At 33.4% G+C, this 26,309-nt stretch overlaps 2 protein-coding genes and 1 long non-coding RNA gene across 12 annotated transcripts; 1 reads left to right on the plus strand and 2 right to left on the minus strand.

Annotated features, from left to right (window-relative positions):
* Positions 1-5,230: 5,230 nt before the first annotated feature.
* On the minus strand, positions 5,231-6,239 carry LOC147934784 (uncharacterized). The gene is made up of 3 exons (XM_087472793.1): positions 6,211-6,239; positions 5,554-6,118; positions 5,231-5,428 (listed from the first exon to the last, which is right to left on the minus strand). Exons 1-3 carry the CDS (start codon positions 6,237-6,239, stop codon positions 5,231-5,233), a joined length of 792 nt encoding a protein of 263 aa, XP_087328919.1.
* A 3,595-nt stretch (positions 6,240-9,834) lies between these two features.
* LOC104724916 (uncharacterized) lies at positions 9,835-11,699 on the plus strand. 10 transcript variants are annotated; one of them, XR_015570393.1, is made up of 7 exons: positions 9,835-10,067; positions 10,185-10,282; positions 10,385-10,447; positions 10,571-10,635; positions 10,840-11,044; positions 11,165-11,219; positions 11,304-11,699. It is a non-coding gene; the product is annotated as an uncharacterized LOC104724916 (long non-coding RNA). The 10 variants fall into 10 exon arrangements; XR_015570391.1 differs by having other exon boundaries at positions 11,165-11,213; XR_015570392.1 differs by having other exon boundaries at positions 9,838-10,093.
* Positions 11,700-14,536: 2,837 nt separating this feature from the next.
* Positions 14,537-17,623, minus strand: LOC104724917 (BOI-related E3 ubiquitin-protein ligase 1). The gene is made up of 2 exons (XM_010443487.3): positions 15,603-17,623; positions 14,537-15,516 (listed from the first exon to the last, which is right to left on the minus strand). Exons 1-2 carry the CDS (start codon positions 15,656-15,658, stop codon positions 14,682-14,684), a joined length of 891 nt encoding a protein of 296 aa, XP_010441789.1. The 5' UTR covers positions 15,659-17,623; the 3' UTR covers positions 14,537-14,681.
* Between the last annotated feature and the right edge of the window lie 8,686 nt (positions 17,624-26,309).

Consider the following 26,309-nt stretch of genomic DNA (forward strand, 5'->3'; position numbering starts at 1 on the left):
CTACAAGAAAAGTGAGTATTAATAGCGCGTCATATCTGCTATGGTAGGATTCCATAGCGCTCTTACGGACGTTGTCTATACGCCCGTTATAAAAAGTATGAGAGTTTTAATAACGTTTTTCCGAAACGCTATTTTAGGTCTATTTAACATGGCGGTTTTCTAGTGCAATATATAATTATATAATAACACTTTTTCTATGCAATATTAAATTTTATAATAGCATTTTTTCCTATGCAATATAAAATTATTTAATAATGTTTTACATGTGCAATTTTAAAAATATAGAATAGCATTTTTATTTTGTTATTAAAATTATTAAAGTATATTGTCATAATGCTATTATTTAGTGGTCTTTTATTCAAAATTAAAATTGTGAAAATCTGATAAAACACAAATTTTAAATAGTATCAAAATGTATTACAATAGACCACTCACACAGTAACAGAAAAGCAAAAAGGTTGAGGTTCAAAACAACACAATTGCAACAAGTTTTTGCATCACTTTAATTCAATCTTGTCATTAGGCCAAGCAACCGTTGTACCTATAGCATCAACAACACACTCGATTTCAGAATTTGGTCACCACACTTTAGCATCTCCATTCTTTGACACATCTACCCAAACCTTGCTAGCATTATGACCTAATGGGATGAAGTGTACTCGATCATCTGGGTCAGATGAACAAACACGACCTTCTGCAACAATTTCTCCTAAACCGCTGCAATCAAACAAGATACATTTCTTTTGAGAACTTTTGGTGCTACTAGCGCTTTTACTTGTACCCTGGCAGACAAATTGTCAAATACATCCATCAGATATCTATTAACGTCTTAAAATTGAAGGAAAAACTGAGTAAAAAGATATTAACCTCAGGTGATGATTTTGCTGAAACATCTTCTACTGATGTGTTGGCGTTGAATCCAATCTTATCAAGTGGCCATGCGATGGCCTCATTTAGAACATCACCAAGTACTGCCACATCAATACTTGGCCTCCACAAAAAAAGCATCATGATGAATCACCTTGAGAAACTTAACATTTGCAGCATTAGGACCTAGAGTGATATGGTTAACCTTGTCAGTTGGGTTAACTGAACAAATTACACCCTCACCAATAATTTCAGTTCCATTCCAAGCAAAGATGTTGCATTTATCATTTGTTTCATCGGATGCCCAAAGAGTCATTCATATATTAGTTATTATCCATAAGATATGAACATATAAAATCTTATATACTTCGAGAATTTACCTCAGGCTTATGTCCAGTTGTGGAGATGTTGTCTGAAGGCAAAATTACCCTTTCAGTGGCCAAGGAATTTCAAGTCCGACAGCTTCACCAATGGTGTAAAACATTTTGGTAGGCCTCCATACAAATGCATATGGATTTGTAGCAGTGTGAACAATAACAGCCGCCGCGTCCGGACCAAGTGGAATACGACCAATCATATAGTTTGGGTCGGACGAGCAGAATTCCCCTTCCCCCACAACAATTTCTGGCCCGCACCAAGCCAATATCTTACACTTAATTCCTCCTTTGTTTGTGATTGAAACATTAGACTGAGCATCGAGCTCTGCACCGGATGGCTAAAAAAAGAATTGGTTAATTAACCATTACCCATTATTGGCCATTATCAAAAAAACAAGTATGAAACTTACCCTTCTTCCAGATAGTAAACAACGAACTTCATTCTGCAATTCTACTATCTTGCCCAGCATTTCAGTTTGTGAAGCCTCAAGCTTCTGAACATGTGCGTCTCTAGCGTTACGATACTTCAGCTTGTTTAGACTAATCCCTCTGCCCATCCCTCTAACTCTTCCATATCTATCTTTCCCTAAAACTTGACTGATAGCGTCTTCTCTTACATTTTCAGTAGTGGTGGAGTCCATTTGACTATCAGTTGATCGTATCTTCTCCTGATATTAGTGAACAATATCAGTTAACCAGTTTATCATGATTCTAAAATAAAAAAATGTTGGCTAACACTCAAAGAACTATTCTTACAATTGTATCTTAAAATTATGGCTTCACAGGTCTCCCATCAAAGTGAGTGTGGCCAGCTAACCACACCTTACTTCTTGTCACCTTCCTTGGGTCAAGACTCTTTTTCTTCTATTAAAATTTTAACGAAAGTATGTAACCATTTCGTTTAACACTTTAAAAGTGCAATATACACGAGAAAGTCACACATACCATTTCCATAGATAGACGAAACATGCCCTTACGGCTAGTTGTGTGAGGAATTTGAGACTTCCTTAGGTTTCTGTATTTCTCACTTTTAACCTGCAGTATTTAAAAGTTAATTAATCTTGTAGCAAGTACAATGAACTATAAGAGAAAATTGTAATAAGTACATAACCTTAAAAGCAGGAGAAGTCCAAGATGATAGAGACTGAATGTTGCTTGGTTTTAACTTGTTTCCGCTTGCTACGTCGGACACTATGCTCAGTTGCTTTCATGTTTCACCCTTCAAGAACAACAATCATCATTAGTAAAAACCCTATACAATTATTCACAACTCTACAACACGGAAGCATTGGTTGATATATATTATTATATTAAAACCCCTTCACAGTCATCCCTAACACAAAAACTTTCATCATTAGACGCTTGATTATTCAGGTCATCTTGCTGCACGAATGATACTGATCCACTAACAAATTCCTCTTATGTCTCCAATTCATGATAACCTCTAGGTGGCGCCCGCATAACAACATACCAAGATGAAGAATCATCTTCTCTAGAGTAACATACTTGTTTTGCTTGTGATGGCATAATGTATGGATCTTGTAGAAAAGATGACTGGTTCATATGGAGGTTCACAAGAGTGAAGCCGTCTTCTACCTTTACACCATACCCTCTGTTTGCCCAACTGCATTTGAATAGTGGAACTTGGAACATGTGATAGTCAAGCATAATGATCTCCTTTATCACTCTGTAGTACACAACCATGTCAGCCATTTTTCTACTATCTCGAGCACTAGATCTACACATACTGAAAGCTTCGAATGTCACTCCACTGTTCTGAGTCATTCGCTTTACGTCGTCTCTATGAAATCAATGGCCGTTAATGACATATCCCTTGTAGCTTTGAGTCGTATGTCGTGGACCAAATGCTAACCATCTAAGCTTGGCTGAATGAACCTCTGAGTTTGTAGGTATCTAAACATAAAGTTACATTATTCGTCAGTCAATGATAAATAAAGAGATAGAATTGAAACTGATAATATGATAGTATAATTTGTACAAACCTTTGCTTTTATCCACTTGCAAACCGGTCCGTATGAGGTTTCCAACAATAAGTCTCATCTCTTGCACATCGTAAATTAGTAGCTTGCAATTCTTCCAAATGCAGTCTGAGTCACAAAGATTAACAAGATGTTATTCATAGATTCTTAACTGATCGATGGAAAATTAGCAATGTCAAATAGAGGTAAACTTACTCAATATAAGGATCCATAATGGTTGTATTCATTAAAACATACCGATGAGCTATGTCTAGCTCTTTAGATGAAAGTGTTACTTCCATGGGTTTCTGTAGTGGACGACCTTCGAGGATATGTTCATCACATTCAACATCTTCATTACGGTTGATGGCTTCTTGTATTGGTAGAGTGCTCTTAAGAAACTCTAAACAAAAAGCAAGACATTCTTCAGCCAAATACGCCTCCGCCATACACACTTTTGGCCTAGCAAAATTTTTTACATATGTCTTCAGTGTTTTCATGTACCTACAGGTCAATCCCAAAACATATTTGTCAATTACGTTTACAGTTAAAAAAAAACTACAATATTATTTAAAAAATAAGAAAAAGTACCTCTCAAACGGATGCATCCACTGAAAGTGTACAGGTCCACCCAACTGTGCTTCCCTTCCTAGGTGTAGAGGAAGGTGGAACATGATATCGAATAGTGAAGGAGGGAAAAACTGCTCCATTTGACACATTGTTTCTACAAACTCAGACTCAAGAGTAATGAGCTTTTCTGGATCAATCACACGCTGGCATAACCGTTGAAATAGTTGCATAAACGAGTAATAGCAACTCTGGGTCCTTTGGGCAGCAATTCTCTCAATGCAACAGGCAATAAGTTTTGCATAAGGACATGATGATCATGCGACTTCAAACCACTAATAACCAAAGGATCCAGAGAAACACAATTTGCAATATTTGCACAGTACCCATCAGGGTCTCTAAACTTGGTAACCTCTTGCAAAATCAGATAAGCTGCTGGCGGCAGGTAAATTTTCTTTCCCCTAGTTTGTGTGTGCAACTTTCTTCTAATCCCCATCTCTTCCAAGTCTTTCTTTGCCTTGACTCCATCTTTTGATTTAGCATTATTCATCATAATAGACAGTATAGCGTCTGACAATTTCTTTTCAACATGCATAACATCGATGTTATGACGAACCGACAAATCCTGAGACAATAAATCAATAGGGTTAGTTACTTAACAAAGACTAACATAGAGTAATATATTAAATAATTAAGTAAGTACTAACTACTAACCTTCCAATATGCTAACTCAAAAAATATTGATCGTTTCTTCCACCGCCATTGATCAGAGTCCTCCTCATATTCTTCCTCTGAGCCTACATCATCTTCACATAACTCAGCTCGTTTTCTTTTATTATCCCTACTTAATGGTTTCCCGAAGTCATTCTTGAAATTCTTAATCGCCTCAAATATTTCTGATCCGGTTTGAATTCTTCTTGAAGTCTCCTTCTCAACTGTGTTACCAAACCATCCTTTCCTACGTCTATAAGGATGTCCAGGAGTAAGCCGTTTCCTATTTCCCAAATACACATACTTCCTCTTAAACTTCAGCCATCTATGTGGTGTATCCTTCCCACAAACATTACAAGCTTGTTTCCCCTTCGCTTTACATCCAGAAAAAGTCCTTAAAGCTGGATAATCACTGATACTCCACAACAAGATAGCTTTAAGTGTGAACTTCTCTTTCAAATATGCATCGTACACTTCAATACCTTCTTCCCACAAGTCCTTCAAGTCATCTACTAATGGTTGTAGATAAACATCAATATTATTGCTTGGTGCAGTTGGCCCAGGGATTAGCATCGTCACATAATATTTTCAGCCTTCATATACATCACTAGCGAGATATTATAATTCACTAAAAACACTGTCCACATACTATTTGGTATTCTGAATAGCTAAAGGGTTCATACCATCTGTAGAAATACCAAGTCGAAGGTTCCTAGGTTCCGCAGCAAACTATGGCCAGTTGCCATTGACCTGAGCCCAAATTATCGAGTCCACCGGGTGTCCCATTGTACCATCCTCTGATGCATTGTTGAAATGCCAACGCAACTCCTCAGCGATCCTTCTTGATCTAAACATCCTTTGAAATATTTCCTTGATTGGAAAATATCGAAGGACCTTGGCAGGTATTCCATCCTTCACAGTATCAGTCTGTTTATCGATTTCCCATCTTGAAAAACTACATCTTGGACAGGTTTCCATCTTTTCTTATTGCTTCCTATAAAGAATGAAATCGTTTTGCATGCGTGTATGACATCATAGCCAAATCCAAATACCTTCAAGAACCTTTTCAACTCATTTGTTGACTTTGGAAGTACGTTGTCATCAGGCAGCATGTCGTGGACCATCGTCAGAAGCTGGTCAAAGAAGTTTTCTAACATCCCACTCTTCACCTTGATGCAGTAGAGGCCCATAATTGCAGAGACTTTGGTGTAATTGTGACATCTCGAATACAGTGGTGTTTTAGCTTCATTCAACTTCTTACAAAACTCAGAATCTTCTGCAGTTTCACCATTATCAAACTGAGATCCATTAGGCTTCTCTGACTGTGGACTATCCCCATCATCACTGAAAGCTGACCTAAACAACGCATAAGCATCCAATCCAGAACTCTGACCATTCTCATTCTTATCTTCACTTGTGTCTCCATGTATACTCCACACTACTTTCCTCTTGTATTTATGATCCATCCCCCTAATCACTAAATAATCTACTACTGCATCTACCGGTTGATGACTAACATTACGACAATCGATACACGGACATAAAATCTCAGTAGGATAACCCATTGATGAAGCATTCACAAACTTATTTGCCCCTTCAACATACTCACTGCTATTCCTGTAAGTAAAACAATGAAGTCCAACTATCAATATAACTCACATACACACTATTAATTTAAAATTATAATAATATGACCGAGAGTTTCATACCTAGGTAACCAAACCCATGAATTCTCCATAGTAAACACAACTCAGCTCCTCCACCAAATATATAAAGCCAATTGATCAGACACTCAAATAACTAGCTAACATTAAAGAACAACAGTATATGAACACTGGGAGAAAGGATTCACAATCTTACGATTCAGAAAAAGTCTTCTTTGACAAAAGATTGGTAGAATCTGTAAACAAAATTTACAAAGAACATTCAGACAAAGAATATTTTGTAAATAAGAAGAAAATTCAGACAAACAATGATTAATACCTTCAACTCCTTGAATTCTGACACAAAGAGCTACCTGTGAAAATCATATCTCCAGTTGCAAAACCTAAAATCGATACAAAACCCAAAAAATTTAATCGAATATGGGTCATTACAAGAACCCTAAATTGATACAAAAACCTAAACCCAGAAAAAATTATTCGGAAATAGGTTATTAGAAGGAACCCTAAATCGATACAAGAAACAAAGGGATCGTAAACAGCTGAGAAATCACGGGGTACCTCAAGAACCGACGAAGAGAAGACAACGACGAGATCGACAACAGCTGAGAAATCCACACGGCGACGACCACGATATGCAGTGAGTGAGAGAGAGAGAGAGAGAGAGAGAGAGAGAGAGAGAGAGAGAGAGAGAGAGAGAGACTGAAAGGTTTTTTTTTTAATTTTGCCTAAGTGTTTTAGTTTTTAGTGTGAGGCCAAAATTTTTAACACGCGGGGAACAAAAAAATGAAATCCCGTTTAAACATAAGATAAGACAAAAGAAACTCAGGTGCAATTAAAAATAAGTACATAGTTAAAAAAAAATAAAAAAATCACACTTTCTAACCCCACACACTTTTAATAGCATAACTAATATACAACCGCTATTAAAAAGTAGCGTCTATCTCTTTTATTGCGGAAAACAAAAAAACGATATCTTGTAGTGTTATTAATACTCACATTTCTTGTAGTGTTTTATCCCAAAACACTCAGTTTCCTTCCAAAGTAACCTAACACATGTACATACTCAGAAAAAACTATAAAAACTCTAAAAGCACACTTTGACTCAATAAAAGACTCAAAACAAATGTAAAAACTATGGTTAAAATCCTATAAAATACAGACACATCAGTAACTACAAAGGAACTTGAAGAAGAAAACACATACGTGAAAAAGAAAACACAGAGTAGATACTTTTCTTCTCTCCCCTCCATGTATAACTCTCATTAAAGTGCCATGATGACACCTTAAACCTAGATTAGGTCATGTTCGGTTCTCAGCCCTTATGCCCTAGAGAAGCTTCTGCTCCTTTATCATGGTTTTGTGCACTGCTTCAAACCCTATGTACGACATTATGCGCATGGTCTATGCAATGCGCTCTTGCATTTTTCCTGCACAGCGCCATGCGTTGTGCCCTACAGCTGCCACGAGAGTACAACTAGCTTTTTCTATGTTTTTTTGTTCTTTCGGCCACTACAAAAAAAACATGACTTTCCCGACTAAAATGGCGACCCCTCTTTCTCGAAAACCTAAAGACATATAATCTCTCAGACCTACCATATCACTTAATTAGCCATATATTACACTTTAGGGAAAATGTCATGAAAACCCACTTTGGGTGTGAGTTCTGTCACAAAAACCCACTTTCCACTCATGGTATACTTTCCCAAGTTTTTTGCTTATGTGTCCACTTTCCTTTTACATTTTTGCCCTTACTAACAACTTACCTCTCTTTCTCTCCTTCTTTTCTCTCTTTTTCTCTTTTTTTTTGTTGTTAACACTTTAACAAAGTAAAATATATTTATTTGTTATCATAAAACAAATTTTCTATTTATTTATATAAAATATGTTATGATTATATATTTTCTACATTTTAAGATACATATTGCTATATTTTTTATGAATTTTTAGATTATACAGTATCCATCAGTCGTTGAACATTTGTTCAATTATAAGTGGATAATCAATTGCATTATTGTTAATAGATAGTTACTTGTGTTTATTCATACAAAATATACATACATAAATTTGGTTAGATCTTTATCCATAGCATATTATCCATAACACAACATAGACCAAATAAGTACAAAACCCTTTAATTCTAAATTTTAAATCCTAGAGCATAAATCCTTGAACCTAAAACCAAAATTATTCACTTTAAAAAAAAAACAAAGTTTAGTGGATAGAAAAACTGTGGATAGGTCTCCATGGATTTACAAAGCATATCTAGACATTAAGCTGAAGAATAGCAGTTGAATGGTGGCTATGGATGTGATCATGTGGATATTTTTTTGTGGAAACCAATGTAGACAGACCAAAGAATCATCATACAACATCCACACAATTAAATCCATAGACACCATGAGCTCCTTGCTTCATATTTTGTGTTGGTCCAGAAACATATACACTCATAAGTGGTTAATAAACAAAATAAAAATTAACAACATTGATTTATTTAGAACATTGAATATCAATCATGTGGATTAGTAGTTATGGATACTTATCTTATAATATCTTGCTCATTCTTTACATGAGCAGAAATTTGTCCAAGATAAATTAGCCACATAGATTTCTTTTAGCTAAATGTTTTTGTACTATTTTTCAGCTAGAAGTAGGTATATTAGAACTTAGAAGTGTCACTAGAAGCATACTACACAATAAACATGGTCATTATTAATCTCAAAGCCTATCCACCAAATTCTGACCACGTGGACAAGCAATGCAGATGAAATTTATTGACAAGTTTGTTGCATGTTCAAACATCACTATAGTTTAGCCACTTAGATGTCTTTTAGCCAAATGTTTTTGTACTATTTTTAAGCTAGAATTAGAGATATTAGAACTTAGAAGTGTCACTAGAAGCATAGTACACAACAAACATAGTCATTATTAATCTCTAAGCCTATCCACCAAACTCTGACCATGTGGACAAGCAATCCAGATGAAATTTATTGACAAGTTTGTTGCATGTTCAAACATCACCATAGTTTAGGGTTTAGACTTTAGATGGTATATAGATTCAATATCTATGTTTTGAGTTCAAGTTGTATTGTCTAAGGTTCAAGGTGTAGGATTTAGGGGTTAAGGTTAAAAGTTTAGGTTTAGGTATGTGGATGATGTGTCTATATTTTTAATTCATGGTTTAGGATTTAGGGTTCAAGGTGTATGGTTTAAGGTTTAGGATTTAAGATTTAGGGTATAAGGTTTACGTTTTTGGGTTTATATGGATTTAGTGTCTATGTGGTGTTAGGATTTAATATTTAGGGTATAAGGTTAACTTTTTTTTGTTTGTCAACAACTAAAGTTACTAAACTTAAAATTTAGTATGTTTATCACCAACTAAAGTTACTAAACTTAAAATTTAGTAATGAAAATAAAAAATAAATGTTAAAGAAAAAAAATATTAGAAAAGAAAGAGAAAAGTTAGAGAGAGAGATGAGAAGGAAAAAAAAAAATAGAAAGAGAAGGTTAGTTTAGTTAGAGGGTGTAAGTTATAATTTGACATAAGAAAAGTATAGGGATAGTAGAAAGTGAGTGTAAGTGTCAATACTTTAGGAGAAAGTGGGTGTGGTTGTCATTTTCCCTACACTTTATACCTCCCACACTTAAAGAAAAAAAAAAAAAAAAAAACTCACTAGTAACCTAATTTATATCTTCATCTCTCCACACCCGACATTCACCACTCATCTTGTTCCAGCACAGATAGAGAGAGAGCGAGAGAGAGATTTCTTAGAAGATGTTGTCAGATTCAAATATGGGTCTACACCAACGAATGCGAGAAACCCATATTCGACTTGGTCTAGTCATGGTGAAGATGAGACGATTAAGAACGGAGAAGAAGATTGGTTGACAAAATTTCAGAAATTGTAAAGATGTGGTTTTTTGCGATTTGGTTGTTACTTTTCTCTTTTGCTTCTCATTTTCGTTTGATTTTGAATTGGATTAGTAACTTTTTTTTTTTAATTTGTCATCCTCTTGTTTAGATCTGGTTTGGTAAGATATTATGGATCTAAGAGGAGTTGCAGCGGTGGTGACGTGAAGAAGATCAGAGATAATTTCTACCCCTTAATCCTGTGTTGACGTAAGCAAATCATCGGGTCTAATTACATTCTCCCGGAAGCTATAATTCAAATTTATGGTTTTTAGTTAAGTTGTGCTCGGCTTTTTTTTTTTTTTGTCTCAGAACTCAGATGCAGCTGAAGCATGAGCAGAAGTAAAAGGGTGTTGAAGAGTCATTACTTTAACGGTGAGTAACTGAATATGAATGATGTTAGGATGTCACCTCTGTTTTTACCTCTATGATGAGTTTGTGTATACTTGTGAAATCTCTAATCAAAATGCTGGATTTGTTTGCTAATGTAAATTGTAGTTGGTGTTTGAGCAAATTTTAACCTTCTAAGTAGGAAGCTTTTTGAAAGCTTTTCCACTCTCAAGGTCTTTGCTTCTTTTATTCACTCTTTTCACAGTGTGATTGATGTTGTATTAATAATACTATTCTCATATAGCAACTTAAAGTGATGAAGAGTTGATAAGCTTATGAGTTTATTTATCTTTTAATCAATTCTTATGAGCCTGCTTAAACTTTGTTTCTATTGTGTTGTTGTTCTTATTTTCATTCTTTCTTTTTTTTGGTTGAAGAAAATGGATAAGAGAGCCAGAAAATGCTAGGCCACAAGGTTAGGTTTTTTGTTTTTATAGTTATACTGTGTTACTAAACAATACCTTGAAACTCTTGGCTAGAGAGTCCGCTTCCTATCAATTTGACATGGACACTATTGAAGTCAGTAACCTGAATAGGCAATTTCTATTCCGTCCTTCTCATGTTGGGCACTCCAAGGCTAAGGTATGCTCTTGCGTTTTCACTAAGTCCAAGGGAATCCAGTTCATAAGAGAGTTCATGTGACCATATAGAATCAAAGTTGTTAACCAAAGTGGTTTGGGTTTTTGGGTTTGTTAAATCCAGTTTAGGAGGTATATGTGAGCGACCTAAGCTCATTCTCCCTCGCTTCAAGGTATATGTAAGCAGCCTGAGGTCATTCTCCCTCGTTTGTGTTTGTTAAATCCAGTTTAGGTATATGTAAGAAAACTTCTTTCTTCTCCAGTTTAGCTGATTTCTCTCTGATGGTGTCATTAAGCAACCTGAGTTCATTCTCCCTCGCCTTAAGTTCCTTAAGAGATGCTTCCATCAGCTCAGCTTCCTTTCTCCTTGTCTCGGTCTCTACGGTTTGCGTCTGGTCAAAATCTTTAACATTCATCTCAAAAGCAAAACACTTCTCATATGGGGAAAGCAAAGCAACCTCCTTTTCCATAGCTTCAAGCTCAGCCATTAACCTTTGATGTTTCTGCATTTCCTCCATGATACCTCCAATATTTACTTTTTTTTTTAGTAGTACGATGTATTTTTATTTTTAATTATGTTTTTAGTTTTATTTTATAATACAGTTTTTTAAAATATATCATGGTTTCATAATAATAAATATAGTATTTTTTATTTTTAATATCAATTCATTCCAATAACAAACTGTTATTCAATAACTTACATATATGTAAAAATAATTAATAAATATATATATATAATGCTGTATAAATACAATATTGTTTAAATACATAATAGTAAATTAGTTGTCAATTAGTCACTAAATTTTGTGTCTACATTATGACTATATTGCGTAGTCGTAAAATAGTCGTAGTGTAGTCGCTAGATTTAGTGACTACATTACGACTAAATTTACGACTATGCAAAATAGTCGTAATGTAGTCGCTATTTGGCGACTAATTTTACGATTAATTATTTTAGTGACTCTCGATTTACGACTAATGGTTTTAGTCATTATTTAGTCGTAACACAACGTTTAGCGACTAAATAGTGACTAATAGTGCAGTCGCTATTTGTCTATTTTCTCGTACTGGGCGTATCCTTCTTTGACCCTAGCTTCCCTTATATAGTGAAATCTTAGAGTTTGTGTTGGTTTATCTTGCAAACTATACAACTCAGATTTTGTATAGGCTACACATCAATATAAACTACCCTAAACTTTGATTGTCAAAAAAAAAACTACCCTAAACTTCATAAAATTAAGAACATTTCCAAACCACTTCAATATTAATAACCTATAACATTTTCTCACAAATTTAGATTCTTTTGTTCAACAAATAATATTCATATTAAACTGAATAGAGAAGATAATTATCGTTAGTTAAGATCAAATGTTTGTTTTAAAGAAAAAGAATATGGTTTCAGTCAAGATATGTGAAAGCATGTGGATCATCATCTAACCAAATAGTATCGCGAAATGTCATCACTACGAAAAAAAGTTGTTGGACGCATTATGAGGAGGAAAATATAAATTTTGGATAGCGACATTGTAACGTTTCTTGGACGCAATCATCGTAAATCGTGAATTCACACTTCGTATTCATCGTTCTGCGTTCTGATATGCACACTTAAATGGTATATTTGAATAACATTTATTTTATTATTGAATCTGGTTATCTAAAAAAGTTATGTGGTCTTTGTTTTGTCTATATGTACTGCACAAGATACGACGCCAAAATTTTAAAGTTTGTAACACGACAAATAATAATGACTTTGAATTGCAAAATGTCGTGGAAGGTATCAAAAAATTCAGACTATTGCTTTTTCTGACGTTTTCATTTATACTTTTTTCTTATATATTAGTTGGGATAGCGAAATTTGATTCTTCTTAGAAAAAACAAATTAATATACAAACATTTTTTGTTATATTAAACGTCACTGGACAATTTCATTATTAGTGATTGCGACATAGTTACATAACCTTTAGTGGGGAAACTGTTTTTTGGGTAGCATTGAAATTCGAATTTTGAAAGAACAACAATTAATGGACACAAGAAAATTATGAATTTTGTGTTTCTTCGTAGAGGTGTTGATGACACTTTGAGTGAAAATGTTTCCCTCTGACACTTTTGAGTAAATATCAAACATAATCGAAAAATTAAGGATCCTAAATTTTTTTTTTTATAACATTCTTAATAATATTAATATATAGTTAAGCAGACACATTATATAATTATACATAACAAGGAGTAATCGAATCCAAAATTTAGCCAATAAGATATAAGAAAACTTGTTAGAACATCAACTTTTACAAACAATACAAAACAATGTGAAACCAAATCTGACTAGGAAATTGTACCAAACATAAATAATGAAATTTTAATATTGCAATGTAGTAATATTCTAATTTTTTCAAGTAATGAATAACTAAGAAAATGTCAGATAAGTAAAAGTATTTTATCTTCAATATTTTCCAAATTCAAGGAAATTTATAACAAATTTGTTTTCTGTTTTTCAATTTGTTATATGTAAATTGCTTTGGCTAGAGGAGAAGTAAAAGGCCAAGGACCACCTCACATGTTTTGGAGGGACTCTATAAGATGTCTTTCCCCTCATTCAATTATTATGTCGTCTTTTGCAACTTCCATTTTTGGCTTCCACTTCTGAAGTTTCCAGGAAAAACAATTAACCAAAGAGTATTTTTATAATAGTAACATTCATGACGATCAATGACGATAATAATGACAACAGATTAAGAAAACGGATATACATGATTTCGTTTTCAAATTCTAACTAGGAAGAAAAAAAGTAGGGACTAATTAAGGATGTAGATTAAGCTTTAAACCAAACCCGTAAGATTGCATCGCAATTTAAACAAAAAACTAGGACCACAAAATTAAGAACTACTATTTTCGTGCTTAATGTACACTGTTAATATTGTTGCAACAAGACACTAACTAACACTGAAACGTGTAGCCGTGTAGGGTAAATTTTGTTTAGTGCGTTCCGAAGCATGAGCACGTACACACCACAAATTATAGTATTCATCATCATTCACAAAAATGCAGTGTAATTGGACATACAATTTACATATTACATACTACATATTCCTTAGTTTTTCCACGAATATATACAATCTACATGATTAAAAAAAACACAAAAAAATATGTTTTATTCTGTACAAGATTATGTCGCACCATCACAATATATGTAACTGTATATATGGTGTTAAGTCATTAAGCAGTTCCATAAGTTGAATTAATGATAAAAACTTACAAGAATCGTAACATTCTTTGACTCTAAAACCTAATCAAACTTTTTTAGTTTAATGGTCGTAAAATCCTAACATATCCTTTTTTTTTATTTCGCACGGTTACAACAATCCTTTCAAAGAGGTCACATTAATTCAAAAACACAAATATTTAGTTATCTACTATATATGATTGTATAAACTTCCGTACGAATGAAGGAAACAAAAAAAAAAAGAATTACCAAAAATAAACAAAACTACAAAACAAATGAATCAAATCAATATTTTTAAAAAAAAGTCAAAAAGAGTCATATTTCTTTCTTTTTATCCTATTTTTACTCTTTAATCCTTAAGTTTAAAACTTAAAAAAAAAAACTTAAAAAATTAAACAAATAAAATAAAATAAAAAAATGGTCATGATGACATGTTAACATGTACACTAGCATTCATGACCATATCACAAACAGGACACTTTTGTAACAACGCCGACGATCCACAAACCGTACACAAACACAAATGACGACAAGGCAACACCAACACACTCGCCGTTAATTCACCGCACCGTCTACACCCTCCGTTAACAACCGTTTCCGTTACCGTTACATTCTTCTCTCCGTCGCAGCAGCTTCCACAGCTGGACTCAGCGTCATCTTCAGCCACCACCAAAGGACGACGAGCCAAATCCAAATCATCGACTTGAGCAAGAACTTGTTCAAGATTTGATCTGAGATTATTAGCAGTAGCTTCATTAGTCTGAGCCAAATCACGCCAGATCTGATTCTCAACGTAGAGACTCTTCACGCGTTCTTGTAAAACCCAGTTTAGCTTCCCAACTCTTACGATCTCTTCGTCTTTGGCTTTCAAGTTTTTTAAAATCGCGTTTTGTACCGCGGACGCTAACATCCGCGTTTGCGTTCTCTGTCTCGCTTCCAACTCGATCCTCAGCGTTTCCGTTTGCTGCGCGACGAACCTGTCGATCTCCGAATTTTGCTGTTGGATCTGAGAGACGAGCTCCGCGTCGATCAGTGACGACGGAGAAAACTCGGAGATCGATCTGCGTTTCTGAGACGCGATTTCAGATGGAGTGTTATCGAACGTTGTTGTTGCGTCTCTCTGGCGTTTTGTAGATTGGTTGAAACTGTAATTTGTGAGATCATTTTGTAATTGGTACTGTAAGTTCTGATCACCGATTGTTACCGGAAAACCACCTCCGCCGCCGTTGTTGTTCATTTGTGATTTAACACATTCTCTGCAAAACAAAACAAAAATAAAAAACTGCAAAAAAAAAAAGAGTAATCGTGTGGAGAGAGAGAGAGAGAGAATGAGATTATTTACCTGTTGGTGATATACTGAGAAGAGAAGAGATTCATGTGTCTAGCTTCAACAGCCATTGATAACGTTTTCTTAAAGGTTAGAGAGAGTTTAGAGGGGAAGAGGAAGAAGAAGAAGAAGACTGGTGAAGAAATGTATAGAGGGAGGCTTTTTATTTAAGGAAGAGAGAGAAAAAGTCAAAAATGAAAATTAAAAAAAAAAAAAGATTGTTTCTAGAAAGAGTCTTTTTTTTCTTATTTTACATTTTTAAAATTTAGGGATATTTACATTTCCTTTTTTATATATATAGAATTATCAGATATCTTAACAAACACCAGCACATGTGACTTTGACTTGTAGTGATATATGGTATTAATATTTTTTATATTCCTAATTTTGTAAAATTTAGAATTGATTTGTTTTTTTGTTAATAATGTTTTAAAGAAAGAGAAAAGCTGTATATCTGTTTTTCCCGTGCATAAGAATTTTAGCATAAATGCTATTTATGTCATAAGGAAATACAATCTAGCTAAATTTAAAAAATTTCTTGTGGTTTTGACGGTTTGTTTTGACTAACATGAAAATTATGAATCATTTACTAAAATAGTTAAAAATGCCTTTTTCAGTTTTCTTTTGACTAAACCAAAAAAAAGGAATAATATATTAAAATAAAATAAAACATTAAACAATGATATGATTGGTCAGTATATGTCATAGTACAAATCTTAAGGGGCACTTTCGTAAAACAAGTTTTCTAAAATGTACTCGTAGAATACCAAAAAAAAAAAAAAAAAAAAAATCAGAAGCATGCACGTCGCATATGCGATGTGTTAATTCCTCTCCACGCTTGCTACATCACGCTATTACCGAAAAGATTCCACCGTGTTTTTTTTTTCTGTTTTGTCAACTGATAATATTCATTTAGAAGGGTAAATTGTGAAATACAATCTAAGTTGATATTTTTCAAGTCTAAAATCTAAAAGAGAAAAATTTAGTCGACGAACAAAAAAATAATTTAAATAGAGAAAATTTAAACCGAAAAAAGTAAGAATCTATAAACTAAAAATAGAGGCAACAAGACCTAACCCACACAACACACTAAATTTAAGAAAAGAAAAAGCTCTTTTCATAAACCACTTGCAGATAAGATTTACTAAAGATGCGTACGACCAATTTGAAGTTAACATCAACCACTTCCTATTATGATCAAAGCTAATCTTTCCAAAGCATAATCAAAGTCTTTTCTAAAATACGCTCTCAGATGTAGCGATGAAGATAACATCGTCCAATATCGTCTATGTAGAAGCCTTCAAAATATAATTAGATCTAAACAGATCTGTAAAACCAAGACCTCTTGATAAAAACCGAGCTTTTTAGAGCACAAAGATAGATCGAGATAACTATCAACCACAATGAGCACCAACTACAAACAACGAAGACTAACATATCTTCAAACAAAATAAAGCCTAAGCTATAGAAAGAGAGCAAGCCTTATGGGAATCAGCGGTTGGAAGATTAAACCAAGGGTGAGAGGCGAGACAAAGCTGGGCGGATAAAACACAATCACAGCCAAATAACACAAACGACTTCAAATCGATGAGAACACATGAACGAAAACAATAAAAAGGAAGGGTCAAGAAGATGCATTATTGTTCGAGCCGCACCGTGGAACTACTAGCTCCAGAATCACTAACATCTTCTTGCAACCACAAAACCCAACAAAATTGACCCCTCCAACCGCAATCTTCAAACCACAAGACTCCCCAATCGAGAGCTAAAACTCAACCACACCCACCATAAACATAAGAGAGAAAACTAAATTAAGAGACTCAAACGCTTACACCATGGTCCTGGAAGACAACAAAATCGTGAGATGAGGCCACATAAACGGCGAGCCTCCGATAACTAAACCATCCCAACAAAAAGCTACTGCAATGAATCCTGACTGAGACAACTGCAAATCGAATGACAAATCAACACTGACAAATCAACACCACTGTCAGATTCACCATCTAAGAGATACGTCGAAGCTAGATCTTAGCCTCACCACCACTGTAATGAAGTAAGAGAAACGTTCTAAGGAGCCTTCTCATAGCGTTGTGGTGGCCGCCGGAGAGACAAATCTGAGAAATCAAAATCGTAGCACAGAGACTAAACTTAATCGCAAAACGAGAGAATCTTAATTTTGAAGTAACACAATGTATATGTTTTACCATATAATATTTAAATCGTTTTTGTGGTAGTAAAAAAATTGATTTATTTGTTCTTTAAAACACACTGAGTAAATGCATATTTTAATTTGTGGTAACTGTAAAACAAATTTTAATTTTATTATATTTGAAATAATAATATTTAGTAATTCAGTTTTTAATTTTATTATTACCTCATAAATCTTTTGTTGTTAATTAATTGTAACTGTCGTCAGTTGATTACTATGTGCCTCGTCTAATGGAAGTGGTGCAAATAAGTTGTTCAATACTATAGTTGCAGCTTAGCAATTTACTAATTGGATGTTGTAAATTTGTTAGATAGGAAAAAACCTATGGTAAAAAGTTTGCTAGTAAATAACTTTGAATGATGCATTAAAAAAAAATTGATTCTCTAAAAGATAATCCAAGATCTATTCATAAAATAAGGTGATAATAAAATTTTGAAAAAAATGTTATTAGATTTTTTTATTTTGTAAGTTTAAAAGAACAAAATGTTGGCGATTGTTTTTTAGTTGAGGTTGCTAGTGTTCGGGAAAGGAAGACTATTGCGTAGGAAACTCATTGAATATGATTTTCAGAGTTATGCTAAAAAAAATAGTGACATATGATATAGTTTCAACCTTCGGTGACAATGTGTACATTTATAAATTCGACCTTTGCTTTTCAATGTAAGCCATATCGTTACCATCTAATAATCAGTTTATTTTAAAATATATAAATTAACTTGTATGTTCTTTGTTCGTAATTCTTATTAAAACATTGCATGTTAGAAAATTAATATATACTCTATTTTCTTAAGTAACACAATAATCTTATAATCACTAAACAAATAAATAATCTGATACTTCACATTTTTTTGTGTGTGTACAATGATGTGTTATTAGAATATAATTAACGTTTAAAGAATAAATTATTTTTAAAAAATAATTTAAAAGAAATTTGTATTTTTTTTTTCACCTAATCTAGTAGGCATTTTTTGCCTAAAAATACATGAAAGAACAAATTCCATTTAGGATTGTAAAATTCTTTTTTTTTTTTTTTTTTTTTTTTTTTTTTTTTTTTGTCAAACAGATGTTATCATTCCATTAAAACAGAAAGTAACAAACAAAGCAGAGAGTGTTTTTAAAATACAACATAAAGGGATCTTGCCCAAAGCATAAAACAATAAAAGAGACACAAGTAGATAGGGGCAATCGATGGTAGGAGCTTGAGAGCTATAAACCGCATGCTGGGAAGCAAACTGGAACTTGTGAGGTCAAGGCAAATCGATGCAAACTCCATGAGCAGGTCAGTGGAGGAGTAGGTGGCCATTTTCTTGGGTCGAAGACTGTGGCGATGGAAAGATCAAAGCTGGGTGTCTCACTGGAGTGAGGGGGGCTACTTTAGGTATAGCTTTGACAAACAGTCGAGCAAAGATAGAGCTCTGACAAACAGTCGAGCAAAGATAGAGCTCTGGAGGCTGATCACTACAAAAGTAGTTTCGGTTCCAAGGTTAAGTGAGGAGAGCTTAAAGATGTTGTGGTAACCACTACTACTTTGAGTAGAGGTTATAATGCTACTAGTCTTCAAGTTTACATGAGAGAGCTTCATAAAGTAGATAAATTACGGTTGTGAGAGCTTTGCAATCAGGCGAGGTGAAGATAGGAGGCTGGTGAAGCATCGGTAATCCCAACTCTGTATAAGTGGGATCATAACGCCAAGCTTCACCAAGCTTTCTCCATCAAAGAAATCATCCCTAGGATATCCGACAAACACGGTTTTCAAAGGACTCTTATACCATTCTAGTAACATTGGTGACTTAAGGATCAAAAGCAGTCTTCGAACTAGTGATACCACTAAGTAAACCAAACGTTGACTAGGGTGGGAGAGAGTGGGGTTTAGGCCAAACCTGGATTCACACTGAACTCGACACAAGAGGTTCTCAAGCAAATTAGAAGAAACCAATATTCTGCTATCGAGGATACCTCGTCTTGACCAAGCAGAAGACACCAGTACTAACCAATTTGAACTTGATATAAAGCAGATATGATCGGGTCTGAGTAGCTTCGAGTGTAGGGATGAATCATATTCTAGATAAAGTAGACTATCTACCAGGGTTCTATGATAATACTGGGGAGGAAACCTGGGCCAAAGGGGTAACAAGGTTGAGACAGAGCAAGTCGAGGTTATGGGATTCTTCGTCAAGATCTTCAATGGCTCCAGCGTCAACACAGAGCTCCCGTCCAGCTGCAAACAAGCAAAATACTTGGAGAGAGGATATAAATCCGAGGAGCGGAGAGATGTTGAGGTTTATTGTGGAAAGGACCAGATCGAGAGATAGACGCATTGTTACCAGGGCATTCGGGGGGTTGAAGGTTGAACTCAAGCGGCTGGAGACTCATGAGAGAACCCTCGCCAAAAGAGGGAGACATAAGCGGAGGAGAGAGGGTTAGGAGATGAAGCTGATGCATTACTGGAGGTGAGATCTGGGCTCTCAGGAAGACTCCGGTGAAACTAAAAAAGTATATGAACGAGATTTGCAAACAGAGGAGAGAACAGAGATGGCAAAACCAGAGCCCAGTGACACCGATCGGCCTCGGTGGTTTTGGGAGAGTAAGCCTCGGTGGTTTTGCCAGAGAGAGTTCGGCTAGGGAGAACTTGAGTTCCTTTTGATGGCATTGTAAAATTCTCCTTTATAAACTCTAAACTGACAAATAACCTTGTTTAATTATAAAATCTGAATTCAAACTATTTATTATAAATCCAAACTGGTATATAACATCGTTTAATTTTAAAATATAAATCACAATATTCTTTTAAGAACTCAAACAAACATATAACATTATTTAATTGTAAATCTAATTCTTATACATCATCTTTTACAAACCTAAATCGATATATACTCTTGTAAAAACGAAATCCAATAATATATTGTTAATTTTTATATAAATAATATTAAATTAAATTTATTTGTTTCTGTTATGTGACAGATTTTTGTTATTAAAAATATAGAGTGAAGGGTGAACCCACCAATTTTTCATAACTAAATTCTAAATACTTCACACTTTCTATTTTGTGTACAATGAATTAATGTAATTATATAATTAACGTTTAAAGCAATAATTTTTTATTTTTCTCGTATAAAATAATTTTTTTAATTACACTTCTTAGTTATTATTTTTTGTCTTTCTTAATTATAAGGTAACAAAAATGGTAAGGCAATAATTTATGTGAGTAATTTCATACTATTATATTTTTTATTATAATTATCATGGTCTCATTTTTGGAAAATAAGAACATTGACATGTGATTTTTCTCTCTCTCTCAAAGCGACGCCTCTTCTTCTTCAGAAACCGTTTTTCCCGATCTCCATATTTTCCGGCCGGCGATGGATTCTCCGACGTCGGTCGGTCCTTCCTTTCTTTTCAGTTTCTCAATTTATCTTTCTGTACAGTTTTTAGATAATTATTTCCGCAAATCCAGTTTCCAAATCCCCATCCTTTGCTCATTTGGAAAGATGGTGTGGTCAGATCTGAGGCTGATAACATCATTCTCGACTTGTGTGGCGTTTAATCACACCCAAAGTACAACAGGAGTCCTGTTTTTTAGGCGGAAAAGGGTTGTGTTGGTTCGTCTCTGTCGTGGTTGGAGTTCTACCTAAACACGCGTTTTCATTCTCTTCTTGTTGAAGAGTGTATCTCTCACTTTACTCAAGCCTCATCCAATGAGTAATTGTGTCAGTTTATTCCCATCTCTGATTGATGGTTGTCATTCCATCTCCCATGTATGTTTGTTTCAATCTTATCTGTCTCTTTACTACATGAGAAACATAGCCAAGATTAGGATTTGGGATCCGGGAAGGAATGTTAGTCATGCCATTGTTTGGGTGATGGATTTAGGACTGCATCGATTTGGCTATTGTTGTATTTGCGTAGCAAATTTGAATGAGGGCTTGGTCACATTTAGACGACAATATACTATCGGTAATGGTCCGATCTGGATTTTGAAGAATGACTTAACAAAGCTTAGATGGAACTTTATTGCCATGATAGGGTCACACGAAATTTGTGTTTTGTTTGATGATGTTTATGTCACGGTGTTGATCGACTCTGTACAAGAGATGGAGACGACTTGGTTTACTCTCGGGGCAATGATTTTATATTTGCAGAGTCAAAAACTTATGACTATGACTATTCACATTCGCTTATTGGGTGTTCTTGATGATGGTGTTGAGCGAAGTGAGAGATCAAACAAAGTATTGTGGCCTCTAGTGAATTTTAGAGTTTTGTTGAAGTTTATCAAGAAGATCTCTTCAAAGGATGGTATGGTGGAGATTATTTCTGTATTGAAACTACTTGTGAAGAATATTACAAAGTCGAGATATCTCAAAATGACTTTGGTACGTAAACATTGGTACCATTATGTCTATATTCCAGAATTATGTTTGGACATATTGGGTTTAGAGTTATGGTTCGCAAAACGAAAGTTCAGCCACAAGATGCTGCAAGCAAATCATAATAGAGAAAAATCAAATATGAAGTTGGACAATAACCGATCTTATGAACGGTTAGCGAGTAAGACTACTCTTCGGAAAGCATTGTCAATCTCCTTTCTGCTGTATTTTTTTTTGTGTATGATGCATACATTTGCGTATGTAATAGTTGTGTTACAGCAATTCTGTATAACAATTTTGTAATTACGTTGTTTTTAATTTAAAGAAAGTTTGATTTGCGGAAAAAAAATTATAATTATCATAAATCCTGATGAGTACGTAAGTCTATAGTAGTTTCTACACGTGCCGAACGCGTGAGATCCATGATCGGGGAAAAATACAACATAAGCCACGATTTTGGTGGAACTCATTCCTCAAAACTTCACTGTTTCCATTTTACTATTATAGTGATTCGGAAAGAAATAAATAGCTTCTTTTCTTTTTTGATCCATCCATGGCTTTGCTAGAAAAAAAACATTATTGTCTCGTCGCTTTTATTTTCCTTTTTTTTTTCTAAAACAATATGCAAAACAAAAGAAATATCAAAGTCATCGTTGAAAATAACAAATCCGATAATGTTATAACACTGTACGGACAATAAGTGATTTTATTAATAATTGTTTTTTAGATGTGCGATAAATAGGTAGATGGACCACATGAAAATAAAAATAAAGAGAGACTCTATTATATATATATATATATATATATATATATATATCTGTCTGTGGACAGATTCATGCGTGTCTCTGTGTATATTTGATGTCTTATAGTCATTGTTATATGTACAATCTACGTATCAATCTCTCTTTCTCTGTCTCTCTTTATATTATATGTGTCATTTCATACTGACGAATACGTATTGGTATATGTCACCAAGAAGAACTAATACATTAAAAGTGTATTTTAAAAAAGTTCTAAAAATGAAATCTTTGAACCCTCGATATGTCATTTTATATTGGAGATTAGTTTGATAAAAATGGAATGGACATATTTCTATCGAAAAAAATAAAGAATATAATGAATTTTAAAATGAAAACGTATATACATCATTTAAAGTTAATCTTTAAATTTTTCGGTGATAAGGTTTAGGGTTTAAAGTTTAAAATTGGTAATTATAGTCTATAGAGTTTATAAGTTTTTAGTTTAGGATTTAGATGATTGTTTTTTTTTGTAAATTATAAATCAAATATATTGATTATTACTTTCATATTTTACAATATGAGAGCACTTGATAATAATATATATACTTCTAGCTATTGACAAAAAAAAAAGGTTATAGGTTAAGAAATTATAAACCTAACTTATGAGTTGTTCACTTGTTTTACACTTGAGACCAACTTAATGACATAATTGGTAGTTCGGTACAACATGTATATTCTCTTTCCAAATTTTTGTTCATGTTCAGTTTCATGATCCAGTACGTAAAATCAAAATCACGGTATATAACTATATATCCTCTAACATTAAATTAACTACATTCAAGTTAAATACTTAATTATTAGATGTGATAGAAATATCAAGAGATGGGTCATGGGTGAATAGAAGATGAATTGGAAGTTGAACTGTTGAAGCATCGTAATAAAGTTATGGGGGAACGGATCGAACAAAGGAAGTGGGTAGGACTTAGGAGTGGCATATACTAGGCATGGCCATTTAATAGAAAAAAAAACTATATTTAAAACCGTGTAGCCGTAGTATTATTTTTAATGACGAAACTGATTTTGTAGGCTGAAATTATATACGAGAAAACCTCAAAATATACTTCAAGTAAATTTTCTATTTTTTCCATTTTTTATTACTTGTTGTTCTACAACTTTTCTTACAAATTTTAAAAAATGGATAAATATTTTATTATATTCTTTTTTATTAGATTTTTTATTTATTTAATAAAGGATAAATAAGATAATTTTCTACTAAAAATGATATTGAAAAATGAAAATGACAGCTAAAATAATAATAAAAAAAATCTAGAACGACAACTATTTTTAAACGGTAGGAGTATAACATTAAAATACATAAACTATTTTGGTTCCTCAAAAAAAAATATCTCAACTAATAATAATTTTCTGTTTAATACCCAAGATCACATTTTTTGTTATTTTACACATACATGTTACTATAACATTTTGAAAACCTAATAATGTCCATAAATATGTTTGTCATTTTCTATCCATCTTTTGGCTTGAAATTTTGCATAGAAAAACTCTAGAAATTATAGTCATAGACTTTATTTTTTTTACAAATTATAATCATAGATTTGTGAATACTAAAAAATATAAGATTACACCAAATGTCGATAGCTCAACTGGTAAAAACTCTCTGATAAAGTAAAAAGGTTGTCAGTTCGAAAAACAACGTTTGGCAGATAACCTTATAAATGCTCTGTCTATGGTGTAACAGAATGTACGGGCCTAAATGTGGAACCTCTTATTAATTCAAAAAATAAAAAATATGAGATTATATAAACCTCTGATCATAGACCAAAAGTTCTTAAATTCACTTGTCAATCGCCGAGCTAATGGCACCACCAACTAGATTTATGAGCTCACTTTCCTTCTAATATATATTTTTCAGATTTATTTAACTTATCCTTTTAAAAAAATAGTGATAACTGATAACTAATAAGTTGATTAACTAAAAGTTTAGACAAGAACAAGACAATAGTACTAGGGCCGTGCCCAAGCTCATCCTTCGTATTTGCGGAAATGTGCCCACATGATAATAAATGTGATAAATGAATTATATAATTTCAATATTATATATTATTTATTAGGTTCTTTCACATCGTGGATGAATCGCTCATCACATCTATCAACCAATTTTTATTGTCCTTTTCATTATTGAATGTTTTTATTTTGTCCCCAAGTGATTCTGCAAAACTTGAATAAATTTATTCACGAGACACTTTCACGCCCATTAAACATATATTGTATACATGTCTAGGTACCATTGATATTGTCCTTTTCACTATTACAATTATTTTGGATTTTACAAAATTTGCATTAAACTCATATGAAAAAAGACAGATAGTGATGGAACCAAATCTGAGATTGTTGAAATAATCAAATTGGTCCCCATCACTACCCACTCCTGCACAACCTTGTTAGGTCATTGATCCTAAAGCACAGAAAAAGGAAATAATTGAATATAAAAAAACAATGAAAAGAAATTTCAAGAAATAGAGAAGTTATGGGAACAGTGAACCCCACTATATAATGTGTCTGAGACTTGCTAGCATAGTCTTAAATTCCCTAAAGCACTGGCAAAAATAAAGGTACGAAAAGATCCTCGCACACACGTATGTACTTATATATACATATACTTAGTAATCTATTTCTATATATGTGTATAAAATAAAACTCAATTAGTATAAATAGTTGTAAATTTTAATGGAACAAGATTGACAGAAAAATCATAAATGGAGATGCCACCAGAAAAGGTGGCATATATTGAGATTGATGGATTCTCGGTATCCACCACCATTGCTCTTTGTATATTTATGAATGGCTAAGTAGTTTATTATAGGCCAAAATTTACGTGTTTCCGCAAAAAAAAGCTAGTAAAACTAATTCACTTCTTTTTTTCAACTTTTTTTTTCAGCATAAAACTAATTCACTTCAACCGCAAAATTTACTACTACAATACAACCACTTTTGTTGTCAGTTAAATTTGATATTCAACTATACTTTACGAGTAGTTGTGTGTGTCAGATAATCAACAATTAGGTTTGTAATAAATGTTATGAGAAAAATTATCATATCAAATTTATCATTATTGCCCAAAATATATATATATATATATATATATATATATATATGAGAATATTGACAAATCAATATTATCACTCAGATGATTAAGAAAAAAAGATTTTGATCTTTGTGATAGAGCATTGGAATTAAAAAGCAACTGTATAAGCTCGAATATAGATAAAGAAGAAACCAAAGGATGACATAAAACAATGTCGGAAGGCCAAATAATAGGAATATACAAAGTATCTTCGTAAATTATTGGAGATATTATAATACTAGGTAGTAGTGATCTAGACTTTTT

The sequence above is a fragment of the Camelina sativa genome, chromosome 11 (genome assembly GCF_030686135.1).
Source record: "Camelina sativa cultivar CO46 ecotype springtype chromosome 11, ASM3068613v1".
Taxonomy (NCBI): Eukaryota; Viridiplantae; Streptophyta; class Magnoliopsida; order Brassicales; family Brassicaceae; genus Camelina; species Camelina sativa.